The 23213-nt window shown below is 40.4% G+C and overlaps 1 protein-coding gene across 3 annotated transcripts in view; it reads left to right on the forward strand.

The window, feature by feature from the left end:
* The first annotated feature begins 15316 nt into the window (after positions 1–15316).
* Positions 15317–23213, forward strand: part of slc17a9b (solute carrier family 17 member 9b) — a 31324-nt gene continuing 23427 nt past the window's right edge. For 2 of the 3 annotated variants that reach the window (XM_052031240.1, XM_052031241.1), the window contains exons 1-2: positions 15318–16059; positions 21753–21950. In XM_052031240.1, coding sequence (XP_051887200.1) covers positions 15938–16059; positions 21753–21950 — 320 coding nt within the window. In that variant the 5' untranslated portion in view covers positions 15318–15937. Of the gene's footprint in view, positions 16060–21752; positions 21951–23213 lie in introns of all 3 variants that reach the window. The other variant, XM_052031242.1, reaches the window with a different exon arrangement.

Raw genomic sequence — 23213 nt, forward strand, 5'->3', positions numbered from 1 at the left:
AATGATTTCCCCAATACAAAAGTGCTTTACACTTTGAAATTCATCTAATGTGCTTTAACATTTCCATTTGTGCATAACTTGTGTGTTAAGATGTGTTTTGTTTAATGTTAATTTATCATTGCATATATTAGCAAATACTTTGAAAATCCACAAATGAAAGTCATTGATATCTACTAGTTTTATAGCTCAATGCAGACTCTGTCTAATATCTTTTAAACAAAGAGTTTAGCATACTTATTTAATTTTCCAAACTTTTTATTATTAGCTTAGAAGGAAAATTCCATATGCAATCTTCTGTAAATAATCCCTAGATGGACTTCAGGAAAATAACTGAGGTACGAATGAAACTTGTGCTGGTCCAAGAATGATGAAAATACTGTACAAAAATAAATGTGAACATTTATTTACTTTCCTCTTCACCACCCCATTTGTTTTCAAGGTCTCATGGCAATAGATTAGTACTTTAGGAGTTCACATCTGGATCAGCTTCACACAACAGTAAGAAAGTGCTACATCACATCATTGGTAAACACTTGTAAATATATATGATCCTGTAGGGCAGCTGTTAAAATTTTTGAGTTTTATTGGAAACCTTTCTGAACAATTTAAAGTTTTTTTTTTACTTTTATGTACTTTCCTCTTCAATCTAAAAATTCTGCCATTTCCTTAGATATGAAAATACCAATCAAATGTGATAACAGTTGCCCTGCTATAGTAGAGACAAAAGAGACTGCAGATGCTGGAAATCTGGAGCAACACAAGGGAGCTGGAGAGCCTGATGAAGGGTGTCCACCTGAAACGCTGACTGTTCACTTCTCTCCATAGATGCTGCTGACTCGTTGAGTTCCTTCAGCTCCTTTGTGTGTTACCCTACTATAGTAATGGCAGATATTGAGACTTCAGATACAGGTCAATAGAAAATCCCATCAGCTCCAAATCCCTTCTGCATCCAGTAGAGAGTATAAATCATCCATGTGGTTCTCATTTTTGGTATAAAGTTGCCTCATTCAATGCAGTATAAACTTTGGGATTTTCTTTCCATAAATAGTACCTTAAGATGCACAAAATCCGGGAGACATTGTTAGTTTCAGTACTCTATTATTCTTGCCCCATAATTATCTATCAGTGTCTTCTGATAATTTTTATTCTAAAGGAACTTCTCTGTATATAGTAACTATTTTGTAGAAGTATGAATTCTAAAATTACAAAAAATTTAAGCATGTGCAAATATCAATAAATGGTGAATTACTCTTTGAAGGGACTTATTTGAATGGAATATTATAAGGAATCTAAGATTTTATTTCCAAGTACTCCAATTAGAAATGGCTATGTGTAATATATACAATGTACTTACTTAAGAAGTATGAACCACCATGGAACAAGACAGGCCCTTCGGCCCACCATGTTGTGCCGACCTTTAAACCATGCCTAAGACTATCTAACCCCTTCCTCCTACATATCCTCCTATTTTAAATTCCTCCATATGCTTACCTAACAATCTCTTGAACATGACCAACATATCTGCCTCCACCACTACCCCAGGCAGTGCATTCCATGCACCAACCACTCTCTAGGTGAAAAACCTCCCTTTGATATCTCCCTTGAACTTCCCACCCATTACTTTAAAGCCATACCCTCTTGTATTGAGCATTGGTGCCCTGAGAAAGAGGCACTGGCTGTCCATCTATTCCTCTTAACATTTTGTATTTGGGTTCTTTCCACTGATCAAGTTAGAACCCCCATCTTTCCAAATACAAAGTTGATGAACGTCATTTAAGTCTCTTAATCACCTGTCCACTAAACCATCCAGTTTCCTCGTGAATTTATCAATACTAGTATCTCGCTAAGCAGTCTTTTCATATATTCAGCGGCCTCATTACAAGAAACATTGGAACCTTGTTCATTCGTTTTCATTGAGGCGAAAAGCTTTGGATTCAATGGTGAGATGGAGAACTTGTGGGATATGTGCATTGTGTGTGTGTGTATATATGTATGTGTGTGTATGTATGTATGTGTGTATATATATATATATATATATATATACACACACACATACATATATATATATATATAAAAAAAATCATCTGGGTGGATGAATTTGTTTCTGTGTACCAAGTTGAAAGGTGAGCGGGTTGAAGCAGATTGTTATAAATCTTTATGTTGCAGAATATTTTGACGCATGATCTCAACAATTAGAAACAACATCCTTATTAACTGCTGAGCTAATGTTTTTGGGGAAAAAAAGTTATGTTTATTTTGGTGACAAAATTCTTCAAATTTTAGAAGTAAATAAAAGATCTAAAATTCACACAATCTTCTTTTGAATTTCATAATCTCTGATTTGGATATAAGAACTCAAATAATTTATGTTTGACTGGCCAATAACCATAATGCTTTACTACTACATTCACATTCTGATGCAAGGTTAGGATGCAAATAAATTTCTTTGCTCAAGGATCAAGCCCCTGATGCAATGTGACATCTTATTTTCTGTAAATAATACTTTGGGATCCACAGTAAGCCTTCCCTCTACACTTAGCAGATTTGCACTTTCTGTGCATGAGCCTACTTCCTGTACATCAGTCTGAAGCCCAAGTTGGCCCATTCCTTTGAAGCCACCTGCAATGCATGTTAGGAGGGCACTCAAGCTCCTTGCTCTGTAGGTGGTTCTTTTACAGAAACTTTCATTGAGAGCCATGGGAGTCACAGAGTCTGAATGGAATTGACAATGCATATTCAACTTATTGCTGACTAATTTTGAGTAGAGGACCTTTAAGTGACATTAGCACTCTAATAGATATATATGGTATTGCTTGTAGGCAAGTTGCACAAGATGGTGTTGAGATCGCACTTGCAGTAATGTGTACAGTTTGGTCGCCCTGTTATACAAGAGACATCATTAAACAGGAAAGAGTGCAGGGAGGATTTACGAGGATGCTGCAAGAACTCAAGGTGTCAGTTATAGAGAGAAGATGGGCAGGCTAGGATTTCATTCCTTGGAGTATAGGAGATTGAGAGGGTGACCTTATAGAGTTGTGTAAAATGAGGGGCACAGATGGGGTGAATATGCATAGTCTTTTTCCCAGGGAAGGGGAACCAAAAACTAGAGGGCATAGCTTTAAGGTGAGAGGGGAAGCATTTAAAAGGGACCTGAGGGGCAACTTATTCATGCTGAGGGTGGTGCGAATATGGAATGAGTTTCCAGAGATGGTGAGGCAGGTACAGTAACAATATTCAAACGACATTTGGATAAGCACATGGATAGGAGGGGTTTTAAGGGATATGGACCAAATGCGGGCAAATAGTTGGGGATCATGGTCAGCATGGATGAGTTGGGCTGAAGGGCCTGTTTCCCTGTTGTATGACTCTGACTAACCTGAAATATCTTTAAAGCATCTTTGTAGATTGGCACAGTTGGATAATTAAATTTAATATGATTTGAGCCCATTGAAGATTCATGGGATGTGATTAAATTATTGGATATTGTACTTCATGTGCAAAATAATGTTCATAATAGAGCGAAATCTTGTCTGGAAGACTGAAAAGTGCAAAAAAACTTCCAAATCCAGTAATATTCCCGTACAAAAAAAACTGAGATGATGTTTACTTAACAGCAATTAGCTTTTGTTGCCTATAAACCATAGAGTACCACCAAAGCAACAGAATAATGCACTGTATTGCATAATATGACATTTTGGCTTCTAAAAAAAATCTCAAACTTGTGCTGAACAGCCAATGGAAAATTTATTTATATGTTGATTTAGGAATTGCTGTGTATTGCAAATTCAAAACCTATGTCATTGTTTTAAGAAAACTCATTTTGGTCACTCTCTTGACTGTGAAGAGGAGCTGTGATTTCGAAATGTCCCAGGTGAATGGATGGACATGTGATACATTTTCCATAAACGTTGTGGATGGCTCAACATGATATGTAAAGGGAATTAAATTTGTTATGTGAATACAGATCTCATGGGTAAATCAACTTTTCTTAGGTTTAAAAAAAACTACAGGTGCTGGAGATCTGAAATAAAAACGGAAAATGCTAGGAACCCTCAATAGGCCAGGAAGCATAGTCATAGAAAGATACAACTTCAGCCCACTGAGTCTGCACACTAATCCTACATTAATTTCAAATTTTATTCTCCCAACATTCTGATCAACTACCCCCTCTAGTTCTACCACTCATCTACTCACTGGGGGCAATTTAGAGTGGTCAATTAACCTTCCAACTTGCATGTCTTTGGGATATGGAAGGAAACTGGAGCACCCGAAAGAAACCCACACAGTCACACCGAGAACACGTAAAATCCATGCAGACAACACCTGAGGTCAGAATTGAACCTGAGTCTCCGGGTGCTGCGAGGCTGTGTCTCTGCTGGCTGTGCCGCTGCACCAAATTGTAAGGAGAAACTGAGTTTCTGATTCAGGATCAAGACCCCCCTCAGAACTGGGAAAGAGAAAAGTTTTCAATTGCAGAGAAGGTGTAGGAATGATGGGTAGAATAAAGAGAATATTTCTGATAGAGCAAGACAACACGGGTTAATGTAGCAGTTGGAAGCAGAAATGGTTTCTGTTTGGGGTACTATTTTCATAAAATGTGATGATATTGTAATGGGGAAAAGAATCAAACCAATCTGCATTACTTTGTCAAATATCTTAGCAACAGAACTCCCTGTTACCAAAAAATTCCAATTAAATGTCTATATTCTAATTTAAAACCTGACAAATTGTGAATGTTGGTACTGTATTTCTGGAATCTCCTACCATGTTTTCCATCGCACACCACTTTGTTCTATTTCCCGTATGTAACACATTGAAATACAAACCGTAATCGTTTTGAATATATTTTTTAAAAAAAGTTCAATTGGCAACATTTCAAAGTTTAATTTGATTTCCGAATAAGTTATTTTTAAATAAAGTTACTTCAGTGAAAATTGAACTGTCAATATTTAGTTGGGCGTTTTGATCAATTCTGATTACCTTTCTTGCTCCTAAAATAAGTTTCACAGGAGATTTCAGTCTTTTTTTAAAGAAGCAATGACCTTTGGGGTTTACCAAGAGCCAGTCACGGCGCACAATACTCGGTTTGGGTTGGGAGACAAAAGTACAGAAGTATTTAGTAACACATTTACGAATCCCAATATATTCAACAAGCGGGTTTGGAGGAGTGCTACGACGTTAATAAAGCTATTATTGAATGTTAATGAGTTTAGTTGTATCTCCAGATGGCGATGTAAAACCACCCCATACGTCCGTACCACAAAGTAGAGGTACACCACAAGGTGGGGCTAGGGAACTTCCGCGATCTGACCGCTGGGCTCAGGTAAACAAGAGTTTTTTTAAATTAATTTTAAAAAAAATACAACGTTGTTCACCCCTGTTTCTCTCAGCCATTTACCTCTGGTCATAGTCCTTATCTGGTTCCGGTTGCGGCCTTGATATTTTCAATCCGATTGGAGCTGTTGACACAGAGCACTCTCCATGCCCTGGGTACCCTGATGCTTTCTAACGCTTGCAGCCCTTATTGTTTGTTCGCATTCCTGATTCCAGGACTCCGATTTCACTGCATTCCTTTTTGTTTGCAGATTGTTGGTGCATATTGGTTTTTGCTGCGTTCTATATCTAACCCTCCTCTGGACTAAACCTGGTTTTTACATATGCAGTTCTTGCTATTCATTTATAGTTTGCAGCCCCGTTAATTAGATAGAACTTACAGCAGAGCACGAGTTATTTGCTCTCCAACTGATTTCAGCGAATGTTTATAATTCCCAGGAGCCTTCTCTCGCCTTCATCTGACCCTATCAGTACACGTTCCTCTCCCAAATCCTAATCTAACCTACCCCTAAACGCAAGATGTCCAGTTAATCTCCTGATTATATTGTTAATAGTGCCCCCATCACCCAGCCACCTCCAGCTCCAAGCCCTGCTTCTGAAACCTGTTATGTATTGATGATAGTTACAATATAAGAACAACTTGAACATTAGAGTTTGACATTAAATGTTTGTGTGGCCTGGTCCGTGAATGAAGGAAATATAACAAGGTAAACTGGGAGACATGGTGGGATGCAAAACAGAAGTAACCTTTGATAATATCATAGAATCATAGAACAGTACAACACGATACAGGCCCTTTGGCCCACAATGTTGTGCCGACCTTTAAACCTCGCCTAAGACTATCTATCCCCTTCTCCCCATATATCCCTCTATTTTAAATTCCTCCATATGCTTATCTAGCAATGTCTTGAATTTGACCAATGTACCTGCCTCCACCACCACCCCAGGCAGTGCATTCCATGCCCCAACCACTCTCTGGGTAAAAAACCTTCCTCTGATATCTCCCTTGAACTTCCCACCCATTACTTTAAAGCCATGCCCTCTTGTATTAAGCATTGGTGCCCTGGGAAAGAGGTGCTGGCTGTCTACTCTATCTATTCCTCTTGATATTTTGTGCACCTCTATCATGTCTCCTCTCATCCTCCTTCTCTCCAAAGAGTAAAGCCCCAGCTCCCTTAGTCTCTCCTCATAATGCATGCTCCCTAAACCAGGCAGCATCCTGGTAAATCTCCTCTGCACCCTTTCCAACGCTTCCACATCGTTGCTATAATGAGGCGATCAGAACTGGACGCAGTACTCCAAGTGTGGTCTAACCAGAATTTTGTAGAACTGCATCATTACCTTGTGGCTCTTAAACTCAATCCCACGATTTATGAACAGTAACATCCCATAAGCTTTTTTAACTACCCTTTCCACCTGTGAGGCAACTTTCAGGGATCTGTGGATATGAGAACAGAAAAACGATGGAAAGGATGAATAGCAGGAAAGGGAAGTGACCTGCTTGAAATCTGCTTTATTTTGCCATTCAAAAGATCATTAACAACTCCTTATTGGCCAGTAATTTTATACACCTTTAAGGAAGATATTGGCTTGAATGATGCAATGGTAGTTTTGGCAATTACCATGAAACTGATAGAAACTTGGTATTTTCCACAGGTCCCTACTCAAACATGGAAAGTTGCTGCTTGTGATTCGGTGCTTCGCCACAGGCTGTTTGCAACCTTTTCTGCCACAATCAAATGAAATAACTTGAACATTGTGAATTATTTTTTTCATTTACAGGATCTGGGCGTCACTGGCAAGGCCAGTGTTTATTGTTCATCCCAAATTGCATTTGAAAGATGGTACTGATGAACCACCACCTTGAATTTTTACTGTTAGGTAAGAAGTACCAGGATTTAGATCCAATGATTTTGAAAGATTATCAAAATATTTCCAAGTCAGTACAACTTGGAAGGGGGAACCTGCCCTTGCACCTACTGCCCTTGTCATTCTTGGCAATATTGGCTACAGGTTGGGAGGTGAAGAGAGTAACCTAGATGAATAACTGCAGTCCCTTTTGTGGATGGTGCACACTGCAGTGACTGTGTGTTGACAGTGAGGGGAATAAATGCTTAGAGTGATGGAGGGGTGCTTTGTCCTGGTTGGTGTTGGGAATTGTTAGTGCTCCACACCACCAGGCATGTGGTAAGTATTCCATCACACTCCTTTCTTGTGCTTTGTGGATGGTGGTGTTATAAGGAGAGTCAGTTGCTGCAGGGTACCCAGTCTCTGACCTCTTGTACCTATAATATGTCTGTGGCTGGTCCAATTGAGTTTGTCAGTCAATGGTGACTTTCCCAGATTGGTGGTGGTGGGGACTCTGCAATGGTAATGCAATTGAATGTTAAAGTTAGGTGGTTTGACTTTCTCTTGTTGGAGGTGGTCACTGCATGTCAATATTACTTGCCAATTATTAGCTCATACCTGAATGTTGCTATTGTGCTGTATACAGGTATGGACTGGTTTGCTGACGAGTTGCAAATGAAATTGTGCATTGTGCAATCATCAGCAAACATCTCCACCTTATGATAGTAGGGAGGTCACTGATGAAGCAACTGAAGGTGGTTGGACCCAGAACATTGCCCTGAGAAACTCCTGCAGTGATGTCCTGGGCTGGATAATTGGCCTCCCACAATCACAGTCATCTTCCTTCATGCGAGGTATGATTGCAACCACTGGAGATTTTTCCCTTTATCAGTTTTACCAGGGTGATGTTAAGGGTTATCAGTCTCACCTCATCTAAGAAAAGATAAGATTTCTTTATTAGTCACATGTACATCGAAACACACAGTGAAATGCATCTTTTACATGAGTGTTCTGGGGGCAGCCCGCGAGTGTCACCACGCTTCTGGCGCCAACATCTCTAAAATTTAGCTTTTCTCTCTACCAATGCTGTGAAAAGGTCTGGAGTTGAGTGGTTCTAGTGAAACCCAAACTCAAACAGGGCATCAGTAAGCAAGTTCATAGAATCATAGAGCATGGAAACAGGCCAGTCAGCCTACCACATCCACATTGACTATTGGGGACCCATCCGTAATTAATTCCATCTTCCTACACTTGGCCGTAACCTTCTATGACTAGGCGCCTCAAGAGTTCATCTGGACACTTCTGAAATGCAATCATCAACTCTGCTTCCACCACTCTCTCAGGCAGTGTATTCCAGATACTCACCGCTCTGGGTGTAAAAAGTGCCCATCAGATCCCGTTTAAATCTTTTACCTTAACCTGTGTCCTCTAGTTTTATCTACCTCAAACATGGGGAATAGTTTCCTGCAGTCTACCCTACCTAAACCCTCATAATTTTATATACTTCAATCATGTCCTCTCTTAACCTCCTCTATTCCAGAGAAAACTAAACTAGACTTTCCACTCTCTCCTCATAACTGAAACATTCCATCCCAGGCAACATCCTGGTGAATCCCCTCTGCACCCTCTCCAGCACACCTTTCCCATAGTGTGATAATCTGAACTACACACAGTACTCTAGCTGAGGTCTGACCAATGCTTTATAAAGTTGGACCATAACCTCTTTGCTCTTGTATTTAATGCCCCAACTAATGAAGACAAACATCAGAAACGGCTTCTTAACTATGTTATCTTTCTGCACTGGACTTTCAAGGATCCTTGGACTGGTACACCAAGGTCCTGCTGCTCCACAATACTCCCTAGGACCCTACCATCCATGATGTATGTCTAGCTACATTAGTATTCCCAAAATGCATCACCTAGCATTTATCAGATTTAAACTCCATCTGCCATTTCTCAGGTGATTTGTCCAACACATCAATATCACCCTGTAGCCTAAGACTATCCTGCACACTGTCAACAACTCCACCAATCTTCATGTCATCTGTGAACTTAGTGATCATGCCTCCTACATCCACATACAAATCATTCACATATATTACAAACAGTAAGGGTCCCAGCACTGATCCCTGTGGAATACCACTAGTCACAAGCATCCAGTCACAAAAACAACACTCTACAATGACCCTCTGACTCCTATTGCCAAGCCACTTGAATCCAATTTACCAACATCCTGTCTCCCATTTGGGATATAGACATATTGAAGTAAATGTAAACCACATCTACTGCACTAACTTCATCAATACACTTTGTTCCCTCTTCAAAAAATTCAGTCAGATTGGTCAGGCAGGATCTGCCCTTGACAGAGCCATGTTGGCTATCTTTGATTAATTCCCTGCCTTTTTTGCTGAGTTATTGGTGACTAAGTGCTGCTCGATAGCACTATTTTTGACACTGTCGATCACTTTGCTAATGACAGACATTGGATGGTAATTAGCTGGATTGGATTTGTCTTGCATTTTGTGAATAGGACATTATTCGGCAATTTTCTATATTGACAGGTATTGTTGTGACTGTATTGGAATAGCGTGTCTTGAGGTGCAATCAGTTTTGGAGCAAAGGCTCTTCAGTACTAGAGCTGGGATGTTTCCTAGTTCCATAGCTTTTGCTGTATCTAGTGTTCTTAGCCATTTCTTGATATCACATGGAGTGGATGAACTTGGCTGAATATTGGCTTTTATGATGGTAGTGATCTTAGGATGAAGTTGGAAGCCAAAGTGGATCATCTATTCAACATTTCTGGCTAAGTATGGTTTCAAACGCTGCATCCTTGTCTTTAGCACACCCATGCTAGGTTCCACCATCATTGAGGATGTGGATGGATTCCAAAGCTTCAATCTGATTTTTGACCATTAGATCACTTAGCTTTGTCCATTGCATGGCTGTTTTTGCTATTTAGCACACATATAGTTTTGTTAGTCCTGGCAAAGGGCAGGTGACATATCCTTTAGGACTCACACTCAAGACTGCACAGAACAGTAATGGTTTGCTTAACTATAGCACTTCATTCCTTTTCACTTCTCCAACTTGAGCAGCCCCAGGGGTCAGATTGCTCATCTACCCAACAATCTCTGCTCTCATTTCACAGAAGCTGCAAGAACCTTGTAGTTGTTGGACAGCACAACAGCAGAGGCTCCTACAACACTACCTTCTGTATCTGCTTCACCTTCGGTCATATACTCCATTTCTATAGTACTTAATCTAAGGCATTTGACTGTCTCCTGGAATAAAGTATCCAGGTATCTCTCCCCCTCCCTGATACATCGTAGTATCTGAATCTTAGACTCTAGCTCTTCAACTCTAAGCTGAGGTTTCTCACACTGTGAACACTTATTGCAGATGTGGCTGTCATCATTCCCAATAGTTTTCATCAATTATCACATAATGCTGCTACGCTGCAATACCTGCCCTGCCTTGCCTGCCTTTAAATATTTACTTAATGTAGTCAATTTGCTTAATTCTATCCCCATTGCCCTAACCTCACTGAAGACCCTTACTCACTAAACTCCATAGATGCTGCACTCAGAGGGTGCTGTACTAAATGCATGCTGTTGACATTTTTCCAATTGACTGACTCCAATTTGAATTTATTAATGAGGCTCCTGGCCATCTACGTCAAAGTCTGAAAATCAAAACAATGAAGTACCTGATGATCATGCTCTGACTTTGTACTATTTTGAGTTGCAAGTGGGATGGTTGTAATGTGAAACTCAGTCCTGTGTTATTCCTGCTGATTCATAGAATCACAGAATAAAACAACACAAAAACAGGCCTTTTTGGCCCACCTTGTCCATGCTGAATGTGATACCTATATGCTAAACCAATTTGCCTGGATTAGGCCCATATCCTTCTATGCCTGTCTAAGTACCTGTGCAAATGACTTTCAAACGTTGTCTAAGCTTTTGTTTATGGGCAAAGAAATGAGCTCACACCATGCTGTAACTATCTTGCCCATCTCCAGCTCTCCCAATTCCTTTTGTTTTTGGCACCTTCTGTTTTGCCATTTGTAACTTTTTGTTTTTCACTCTTGATTTCTCTTGTCTTAACATCTGAGCTTTTGCTTCATTAGCGGAAAAATACTGGGTTTCAATAAGCCAAGGAACCTTTCAAATCCTTAGTGTTCTCCTTGAACTCTTCCTATGGAACTATCTGGAAATTTACCTCCTGACATAGGTTGAGGGATGAATAAAGTCAGATCTGTCCTACATTTAAACTAAATGATAAATCAAAAAACTGAAGATACTGGAAATCTAAAAAAAAAACAGAAATGCTGGAAACACTCAGCAGGTGAAGTAGCATCTGTGGAAAGAGAAACAGAATCGATGTTTCAGGTCAAAGGTCTTTCATCAGATCCAAAACATTAACTCCATTCCTTTTTCTGCAGACGTTGCATGGCCCGTTGAGTGTTTCTAGCATTTTCTGATTTCACTACATTTAAACTAGTTCTTATCAAAATGAATTAAATTTACTGATTCTTAGTAAGCTACCCTTCAAGCTACTGAATGAGTTATTTATGTTTTTTTACCAAATCATCCAGGGAAAGCCCATTTAAGTGAATAGATTTTGACTTTGTGGGAGAAAGTAGTTTTTATTTCCATGAAATTATGCCTGAATGCTATGTTAACATCCAGGGCCTTGAAGAGATCACCCCTCTAGTATTGGGTGCAGTTTTAATGACCTTACCCAAGAAAGGCTATGCTTACACTAGAGGGATGGCAGCAGAGGTTCACCAGACTGATTCATAGTCTGGCAGGACTGTTGTATGAGAGAGATTGGACTGACTAAATGTATCTTCACTAGAGTTGAGAAGAATGAGAATGGATCTCATTGAAATATGCAAAATTCTGATGGGGCTAGACAGACTGAATCCAGAGGATGTTTCTTCTGTTGGGAGGAGTGGGAGGCTGTGAGGTGGGGTGGGGGGGGTGCTCTTGGTCTAGAACCTGTGGTCACAGTCTTAGGATATGGGGTAAGACATTTAGGACAGATGAAAAGATATTTCTTCAGTCAGCAGATAGTGAACCTGTGGCATCCTTCAGTGCAGAAAGCAGTGGAAGGCAAAATCACTGAATGTATTTAAGGAGATAGATGGATTTTTAGCTTCAAGCGGTTTTATGAGAGAGTGGGAGTATGATTTTGAGACAGAGGAACAATCAGGAGCTGAATGGCCTACTCCTGATACTTTCTATGTTTCATCATAATAAAAGTTGTAGTATCAAGAATAATGCAACTTTGATATCCACAGTTTCTCTGGCCTATTTGGAACTGTAGGTCATCATTTTGTCAGCTCCTTTTTGGTGCCTTGACATAATGTCTAATGAAATGAAACAGTTGTGCATTGACTCCATCCACTTCAGTCCTGAAATACTTAGCTGGTTTATATTGTGTTAATTAAAATAAGTATCCTGTCCCCACATATCCTCTCCATATCTTCTTCTGCTGTCCTGACTTTTGGTAGGATGCTTGGCTTGGATATTTTTTTGACTTTGCAGATACCTAGCTAGGAAGCTTTCTCTTACTCATTCACAAACAGTGAAATCTTTTACCTGAAAGGTTAAATTCTTCATCAATGTTTTCAAGACATGATGGACCCTAAGGTGTTGTGGAAGGGCCTCTGAGCATCTGACCTGGACCTGAAATATAAACTGTTTCTCTTTCCATAGATGCTGCCTGAACTGCTGAGTTTTTTTCCAGCATTTTTTGTTTTTGTTTCAGATTTCCAGCAAATGCAAATTCCTTGATTTTCATACTAGAAAATGGTCTGGTTTTTTTTCCTATCTAGAAAATCCTGTTACTTTTATTGCATTTTTCTTCACTTTCTCAACAATAAATTGCTATCTCCACATATATAATATGAGCAATCTTTTGATGCTGGAATTATCCCTTGCCATTAATGGTATTGCCATAGATTTATACTTTCCAGATAATCCATTACTCCATTCAACCCTGCTTCTCTGCTCTCTAAACTATAAAGGCTGGAATTTATGATAAAAATAATGATGCTCATCATACAGGAAATCTGATATCAAATTTAAATATGCAGTTAAATTCAGAAATCCAAAAATTCTATCAATGGTTCCCTGCTCCTCCACTTTGTTGAAGCTGTCAGCAGAGAATCAGTGAATTGCCAAAATGTTCAGATTTTTTACAAACTGTTCTCATTATAAAAATATGAACATATGGCACTGACAAGTTTAACAGAGTCTGCTGAAGAGTTGTTAGTAGGTTTCTTCAAGTCCAGTACGAAGGACTTCCTCTAGACATAGCTCACAAGATGCTCCAACTAACTGCAAATAACTTCACATCAAAATTTTATAAAATGATGGATGAGAATCATAAAATTATTATGGTATAGCAGGTGTTCATTTGGCCCATTAAGTCTGTGCTGACTCTTAGTAGAGCAAATCTATCTGCCTCATTCCCTGGCTCTTTCCCATAGATCCGCAAATTATTTTCCCATAAGCAGCTATCCAGTTCCTTTTTGCAAGCCCGTTTCATTCTATTTTCACCATCCTTACAGGGAATGGGCTCCAGATATAACAATTCTCTACAGAAAATGTTTCCTTGCATCTCCCTTCTATCTTTCAGTAAAATTTTATATCTATGTCCCCAGAACCACCCTCTAATGATAACAGTTTATCTCTACTTATCCTAAAAAATAAAGATTTTTCCCCCTAGAATACACGTTATTCATAAAATTTGCAAAACTATTGGACATTCATAGTCATTGTACCATGCGTATCATTCCATTTGTTTACAAGATTTACATTAAATCACTATGACATCAATTTTTCTTTCACAGTCATTCCATGAGTGATGTCTGAGAGGTTTGTATATAGGTTCCAGTCAAAAGGTCTTTGTCCTTAGAGCCTTTGTGGTTGATCTGCTAAGCTTCAGCGTGTCTCTCAGCTCATATTCCTGGACCTTGGAAGGTGACCCTGAAACATTCAATTGTGGACAATAGCTTGCATTCGAAGACTAACATGTTTCACGCAGCTTAACATGCATCTTTCACCATTGATTATCTTCCAGCAGCATTTGATGTCTATCACAGTGCATCCCTGGGAGTAGCCTGCAGATCAGAGGCCTATACCACACAGATGTATGGGATGAACCTCAACAAACACTCTGCATCCCATCCCAAAGTTTCTTGGCAACACATATTCCAGAAGGAGAAGAATGGATCCATGATCTCCTTTCCCCACAGGGCCTTAAAGACATTCTGTGCAAACCACTGCCTGATGGACTTGTGTTCAGAAGTGTTCTTCTGCGCAAACTTTTCTACAAGGAATTGTTGGTGCAGCATAGTCCAATTGAATGGAAGCTTCTGTGGCAGGATGACTCAACATCTTTCGCAATTGCAGAGCCAGATAGAACCTTAGCACGTAGTGACACTTGGTATTTGCATACATGGGGTCTACGCACAGCTTAATGCAGCAACATATACAGGTAGACATCAGGATAAGGGCCACATTGCATACAATTCCACAAAACTCTCCCCATTTCTCCACGTTGGCTGGAGATTTGTACATAATGACTCTGCAATCACAATCCAGTTTCTACATCCAGGTGAAACGGGACATAGCAAGGACACCGCAGGACACTGCTATACCGCGTGACCGACTTATGGCCCACACCTGTGTCATACACAGAGCAACTTGCACATGACAACCAAGCTTTTGCCATAAACGAGGGCAAGCACCATTCTACAATCCTTTCTGCATTGCCTTGGCAATGTGCACCACCCAGTTTTTGGTACTTGCCCATAAAAATTAAAGAACAACTTGAACACGTTTAAAATGGGGTTGGGATTACATCTGTGCCCCAAGTGGTTCCCGTTCTCAAACATTCACCTGAAGCTAACAATTGCTTTTGATGTGCAGTGGCTGATTAAGTGATATACTTAAACCAGTGGAAAGATTGTTTTGTTTTCCTTTTTATAGCCTTTCAAGATTAATTACTACAGTTCAAGGATCAAAATCATATTTTCATAGAGTTATTGGGCATTGCATTTTTGCATGTGACAGGAACTTCCCTATGTCGCAGGAAGAGTGGGAAAACAGATTTATGCTTTATATTCAAGTATATGGACGCCACTGCACAGCGATTGTTGCTGCAAACTCCACGAGCTCTACCGATGCAATTTTCGATACATTCATGATTGCGAGTTTGCTTATTAAGTGATGAGCTTCTTCCTAAGGTTTCTGAGCAAAACGCAGTGGCATCGACTATTCGAATAAGCAAACAACCGAGTTGCATCAGCCTGGGCTTGGATTTAGCTGATGCCTGAACGCGCTTTCAAGATAAGACGGGGGGACTGTGAGCAATGGTCCGATGGCCAGAAGCCGCGCCTGTAGGCGAGGATCTCTTTCGCACTGGGCTTCTCTTTGGCTTCCTGCCAGCTAAGGAAAAAGTACCCGGAAGTCGTGAAATTGATTTAGATGTACCCGGAAGTCCTGAAATTGATTTCGGTTTTAAAGTGACACGTATGACTAACAGATCCGGATCGGAGGAGGAACAGGCATGTTTGGTTTCAGATGGGAATCGAAACATTTAAGCTAAGTTGAACTGAATTTCTGTATTTTGTAATTCTGTAAAAAAAAACTCAAGCAAAAGTGACTTCGTGGCTGATAACCAATAATTAGCTTCCCACGAAAAAAACTGTGATGTTTTTGTTGTTTGAAAAGTTCAATTGATGGCTTTTGCTGTGTATGATAATGGCGAGAAGAATGCCAGCATGGGCTTCAGCCGTCCTGGGAACTCACAGACTGACTTAACAATCAACAGGACTCACCCCAATGGGACATACTGGTCAAAGTAAGTAAGGCACTTACATAGCTGAAACGGAATGTTTATTTACTCAGAAGGTTATCGGTAAATAGCAGGCAAAGTCTGTTCTTTGTCTGTTCAAAGTCTGTTCACAAGAAAACGCCATTGCTTTAGGTCTGATCTCCAGACAATGCGAAGGATTATAGGATGCAAAAGGTTCTCGAGATTTGTACCTGAACCAAAAGTATACTGTATACTCATCAGAAAGGGCTGAGCTGCTGAGACTCTTCCCTGGAAAAACGAAGGCTGAAGAGTGACTTGAGAATTAGGAAAGGGTTCTGTAGGGCAGATGTGGAGTAATAGGTCATAAAAATGAAGCAGATACCATTAAGTCTAGTGGCAAATTCAGGAGGAACTCCCTTACTCCAAGAGTGGTAAGATTGTGGAATTCACTTGCCGAGGGGATTATTGGAAGTGAATAGCTTTGAGGGACTTGACGGGAAGCCACATGAAGGAGAAAGGAATAGATGCAGTGGAGTGGGCAATGTTTATGAAGAGCCTAAATTGTGTGGATGGATTGATCTGAAAAGGGTGTTTCTGTAGTGCAGGTTCTGTATGACTCAAATGGAATCCATCTTTCAATCATCTTATTTGTTTTTCTGAGTCTTTACCTTTCCATTTGTTCTGTCTCCAGAAAGTGGGGGGTTAAACTCCATCATGACAACCATGACAGAGATTACTTTTCATGACTCGGTTTACTAGATTGTCAATATTTTACTAAATTCCTTTAACGATTAGATTGAAGTGTCTCTTCAGGCATTGATGAGGAGCTTCAACGTCTGACAAAAGTTATCTTTTATAAGTAATCAAAGTGGCATTCTAGAGTTTCTGAAAAAAAGTTCAACTTTTTAAAATGAAACTAAACCACAATGATAATATATGGTTATTCCCCCATAATCCAGAGGGCCAGACATAGATAGCAAACATTAGGGAAAATTTTGGGGAAGAGAGGGCCAAAACTCTGAACTGGGATGCTTAGTGTGAATTGGAATCAGAATGAATCTATTCTTGAAACTCACATATCAAAACTTACTCTCACAGACAAATCTAACCTAGGACGAGTGATCATACAAAGACAGTGAGCACACTTGGCATCTGGATTGCTTTACACAAGGCATCATCTCCCAATCTTAACTTTGCAATAGAAGTTCTAAACTGTTCTCTGAGCTCATAGGAGAATTTTCATGGAATGAGAAAATGAGGTGAATCACATTCTCTTCCCGGTACACTCTTTTATAACCTGATTTTTTTCTCCTTTGCTGGAAAGCTATTTATTCAGTTCCTTTTAAGAAGTCACCTCTATAGACATTCTAGATGAAGCATCCCATGGTCTAATTAGTGTTTGAGTAAAGTCCTTTTTTCTCCCCTTGGCTGTTTCACTGAGAATGTTCAGCCTGTGTGGCCTATACTCATTAGTAAAATCTAGGCTTTAATCATCCCTTTACGAGCTACTTCACTTCTGCTGTTGCCCTCACTGACCACATTGATGCTGCTTCATCTATGTCTGTATAGAAAAAAGTTGGACTGTATTTTCAGTACATTCCACAGCATCTTTCCCTTCCTCCCTCCCACCTTGTCTTAAATACTGCTCTTCTCTTGCAAATCTCTTCAACAGCCCAATACCCAACTTCCATTTTCCATACTTTGTGGTCTCAGTGTACCTCTTCCAACACAGCTCTGATTACCTCTCACTTCACTTCTCTCTTCCTCCTCTTGACTCCTCAGTATTTCTCCCTTAGATTATGCTCTTTTAGTGACTGGACAGAACAAGGTGCCCAGCCCTGAGGTGAAAAATTTAAAGTGCAATGTTTTCCCATGTTGCTAGTAGCAGTACCTTTGGGGAAACTCCACCTGTGTGAAAGTCAACCCGCACTGTAATAAATCAGACAATAGCAGCACCAAAGAATATACGACTAATACTTTATTAGTTTAATGCTAGCGGGGGTGAAGGATGCAGAGAAAGAGTAAACAGTGTAACCCAAGCTCTGTACTGATCCCACTCGGAGATCTGTGGTCAGTGCCCCTACTCTTAAACCCACTTCTTGAGAAACCTTTGTGGGAAGTTGCACTTAGTAAGGCAGTTGCTTATAGCAAGCTTTTAGCAAAACGTCTAAAAAAACTTCTTTCTTTCTCACCCGCACCTGGACATTTTTACAGCCATAACTATAATCACCCCATGGTTGAGGCATTATCACACCATGGGAAGAATAGCTGTACACCATTAACCCTTACATTGCCAGTCATTAACCCTTGCATTCCCAGTTATCTTTTACACCTGAACAATCCAAAGTTTTGATTCAGATAGTAGGAATAGACAAAGATGAAATGGGTTCTGCAGTCACTTGATTTCATTTACTTCCCTATTCTCCACTGGCCCATTCTCAGTTTAAACATATTCAGTTTTCACAAGGGAGACATTTTGCTCCAGTTTTCCCAAAATTGATTGATTTTTCAGTGGTGAGAATAAGGATGGGAGGAATAATTGCACCAGACATAATTCTGTTCCCAGTAAACATTCTGATGGAGGATCTCAGTGGGTTGAGTAGCATCTGTGGGGGGGAAAGGACTGGTTGACATTTCGGGTCAAAACCCTGCATCAGGACCTGCTGCAGGGTTTCAACCTGAAACGTCAACTATATCTTGCCCATTCCCCCCCCACCCCCCCCCCCCCCCCCCCCCCCCCCCCCAGCAGATCCTTCTCAACCCGCTGAATTTCTTCAGTGGATTGTTTGTTGCTCCTGATTCCAACATCTGCAGTCCTTTGTGTCTCCATAATTCTCTTCCCATTTCAATATAACTGTTTTTGACCTGAACTTTTATGGTTCATTAGTAGGCTTGGATATTCTAGTGCAACCTCATGGACTCACTAGATAAGTGTGGCAGCACAGCTCCAGTGATTACTTCAATCTCAGTTGGTCAAGGGTTTGGATGCAACTGACCCAGGATTTGGAAATTTTCAGCATCTGTGTGCAAACTATGAATACCAGTATAATCACATGCACAAAATAATTTTACAGCTTAAAAGGTGTCTCTGTTTATAGAGGACCCCAATGTTCTTGTGAATGATTGCACACCAACTGCATTCCCATTTCTCTTACTGGCTGAAAAAAAATAAATCAATTGTGAGTAACTATTCAGACCAAAGGATTCTCAGTTTGAAATATGGCCTGTATTGATTGTTAGCCTATTTCTTCTGTACATCATTTGAGCATCCCCTGAGCAAAAGAGGAAGAACATTGGCCTTGGCTCTTATTCTTGATCCTCATTTATAACCACTGCAATATGTGGATATCGGTGAAAACAGAATTTGGCTTCACAGTGTCATTGTTTCTTGTCAAAAAACCCATTGAGTATCATTATGTAGGTACAGATTTGAGGAGACTTCTCACATAATGAAGCAGTCCAAATGCAGAAAGACCTGGATAATATCAATGCCTGGGCTGTTATGTGCCAAGTAACGTTTGCGCCACACAAGAGAAAATCCAGCTATCACTTCATGACATTCAACGGCATTACCATCACTGAATCTCCCACTGTCAACATCCTGGGGGTTCCCATTGACCAGAAACTGGAGTAGCCAGTCTACAAAAGCCCGTCAGACGCTAGGAATCCTGTAGGGAATAACTCTCCTTCTAACTCCCCAAAGCCATCTGTAAGGTTCATACTCTCCATTTGCCTGGATCAGTGCACCTTCAACAACACTCAAGAAGCTTAACACCATACAGGACATAGCATCCCACTTCATTGGTGCCCCATCCACAACCAATCACTCACTCCGACACTGACAGACAGTACCAGCAGTTTGTAAAATGTACAGGAGGCACTGCAGCAACTCACCAGTGGTCCTTAGACAGCACGTTCCAAACCCATGACCTCTACCAGGTAGAAGGACAAGGACAACAAAAGCATGGAAACACCACCACCTAGAAGTTGCCATCCAAACCACATACCATCCTGAGCTGGCAATAGAACATAGAACAGTACAGCAAAGGAACAGGCCTTTTGGCCCATGATGTTGTGCCAAACTAATTAAACAAGTAATTAAATGCCTAACTAAACTAATCCCTTCTGCCTACACAATGCCCATATCCCTCCATTCTCTGCTTATTCATGTGCCTATCTAAGAGCCTCTTAAATATCTCTATTGTATTTGCCTCCACCACCACCCCAGGCAGCGCATTCCAGGCACCCACCACTCTTTGTGTAACTTAGCCCCTCTCACCTTCAACACATGCTCTCTAGTATTAGACATTTCAACCCTGGGAAAAAGATATTGGCTGTCTACTCTATCTATGCCTCTCATAATCTTATAAACTTCTATCAGATCTCCCCTCAGCCTCTGCCTCTCCAGAGAAAACAACCCAAGTTTGTCCAACCTCTCCTTATAGCACATGCCCTCTAATCCAGGCAGCATCCTGGTAAATCTCTTCTGCACCCTCTCCAATGGTTCCACATCTTTCCTGTAATGGTGTGACCAGAATTGAATGCAGTACTCCATATGGGGCCTAACCAGAGTTTTATAAAGCTCCAACGTAACTTCCTGACTCTTGAACTCAGTGCCTTGACTAATAAAGGCAAACATGCCATATGCCTTCTTTACCACCCTATCAGCCTGTACAGCCACTTTCAGGAAGCTATGAACTTGGACCCCAAGGTCCCTCTGTACATCAACTCTGTTAAGGGTCCTGCCATTAACAGTGTACTGTCCCTTTACATTTGATCTCCCAAAGTGCAGCACCTCATAGTTGGCCAGATTAAACTTCATCTGCCATTTTTCTGCCCATATCTGCAACTGATCTATATCCCACTGTATCCTTTGGCAATCTTCTACACTATCCACAACGCCACCAATCTTTGTATCATCTGCAAACTTATTGACCCACCCATCCTCGTTTTCATCCAGATCATTTATAAATTTCACAAACAGCAGAGGTCCCAGTACGGATCCCTGCGGAACACCACTAGTCACGGACCTCCAGCCAGAATAAGTCCCATTGACTACTACCCTCTGTCTTCTATGGGCAAGCCAATTCTGAATCCAAATGGCCAAGTCACCATGGATTCCATGCATCTTAATATTCTGATTGAGCCTACCATGACCTTGTCAAAAGCCTTACTAAAATCCATGTAGACAACATCCACAGCTCTACCTTCATCAATCAAGTATATCACCATTCCTTTACTGTCACTGGGTCAAAGTCCTGGAACTCTCTCCCTAACAGCATTATGGGTATACCCACACCTCAAGGACTGCTGCGGTTCAGGAAGGCAGCTCACAACCATCTTCTCAAGGGCAATGAGGGATGGTCAATTAGATCTGGCTCAGACTGCAAAGCCCAGATCCCTTGAATGAATTAAGAAAAAGAAGGTGATGAATGGGTACACCACTCTGTGGAAGTTATAGCGAGACTAGGAAAACTGGAAGTAGTATGACTGATATGAGTAAAGAATGGAAGGTTTTGCCCTTGAGATGTTCCTGCATGCGCCAATGCACATTTTAGCATATACAACATTAGTTCTATTTTCAGTGTGTAGAATTAAATCTTATAATTTTTCTTATGTTAATTTTTCACGGTTGTGTTCTTTGGAAAACAATTGACATAGCTTGCACAGTTGTGCTCATGGTATTTTGTGGTGCCCCCACAACAGAAAAATCACATTGTACTTCTTGATTCCTACAGGTTAGAAGCTAAGTCATGGATTCCCTTTTTGTTCTTTGGCACATGCCTACTGTACTGTGCCAGAGTGACGCTGCCCATCTGTGTATCTGCCATGGCAGAACAATTCGACTGGGACAAGAAACAGTCTGGTATTGTACTTGGAAGTTTCTTTTGGGGCTACTGTTTGACGCAAATATTAGGTGGCTACATCAGTGACAGGTGAGAAGGAAATTTTAAAAAGTTCATATTTTAATAGTTATATTCAATAATTTCTTTATGTTGCAATATATCATGTTTCATGTACTGCAATTATGCAAAAGATAATGGGCCAAATTATACTTCTCTATTGTTTTTTTCAATCACAGCCTGTGTGTGATGCTGGCAGGGTGTGTTCCTAATTGTGCTGAAGCCTGGGTCTAACTGGGCCATTTCAGGAGGCAGTTGAGAGTCCATCATATTACTATGGGTCTGGTGCCACTTATGGGTCAAACTGGGTAGGACTGGCAGATTAGTGAATCACAAGTGGATTCACTGTAGGTTCATAGAAATCACTGTAGATTCATGGTCATTATTACTAACACAAGCTTTTAGTTCAAGGTCTACAGTATTTAAGGAACTGAATTTAAATCCCCAAGCTGTTGTTGTTGGATGCCTGGATGAATGGTCCAGGCTACTGGTGACCATACCAATAATTCAGCTACTGTGTTTTTGCGCTCCTATCCTGTGACTGGTGGTTCCCTAGAGAATCACTGGCCATGTTCTCTTTCCTGGTCAGTGAAATCAGTGCCTGCGCATTGAGATGTAGAAGTCAGAAATGAGCTGAAGGTTAATTGGCATCTACTGTCTAAGGTCAATTGAAACAGCTCATAAATGGCATCTGCTGCCTAAGGCTTAGTTGAGTCTTGCCACCAGTGGCATGTCTGTAGTCCCAGGCGTCGCTCTTGATTGGAACAGCAGAGCCACAAGTGGCTGAAGGAAAAAATGGGTTGAGCACAGTCAAGCAAGATTTGTGCATACCATTTCAATCTGCTTCAGATCACCATATGCTTGGTGTTAGAGAATGAGATGAAGCTGACCATACCTATGAGTCATTGATTACAAAACTTTCATTTCTAAATGTGACTGACAGCTACTTGGCTTGAGCTTCTTGTTCTACATGCAGTGAAATGTTTTAGAAAGCAAACAGACATTAGGAATTGGTTTTTTTTCTGCTCTGGCCTCCTGTTGGTACTTGTTTTTTACCAGTCAAACAATCTATTATTCTATAAATTCATAGACATTTTAATTCTATACATTTCATTTTGAATCGTGATTGTAATTCCTTTGTATTCATTAATAAAAGGAAACAAGGGAGATAATTGGGCGGCGCAGGCTTGTTGGGCCAAAAGGGCCTGTTACCGTGTTGTATAAATAAAGTTTTAAAAAAAGTTGGTACAAAAATGGCATTACATAGATATGAGTAGTAGATATGTCATCTGTCAG

Source organism: Pristis pectinata, chromosome 16 (genome assembly GCF_009764475.1).
Source record: "Pristis pectinata isolate sPriPec2 chromosome 16, sPriPec2.1.pri, whole genome shotgun sequence".
Lineage (NCBI taxonomy): Eukaryota > Metazoa > Chordata > Chondrichthyes > Rhinopristiformes > Pristidae > Pristis > Pristis pectinata.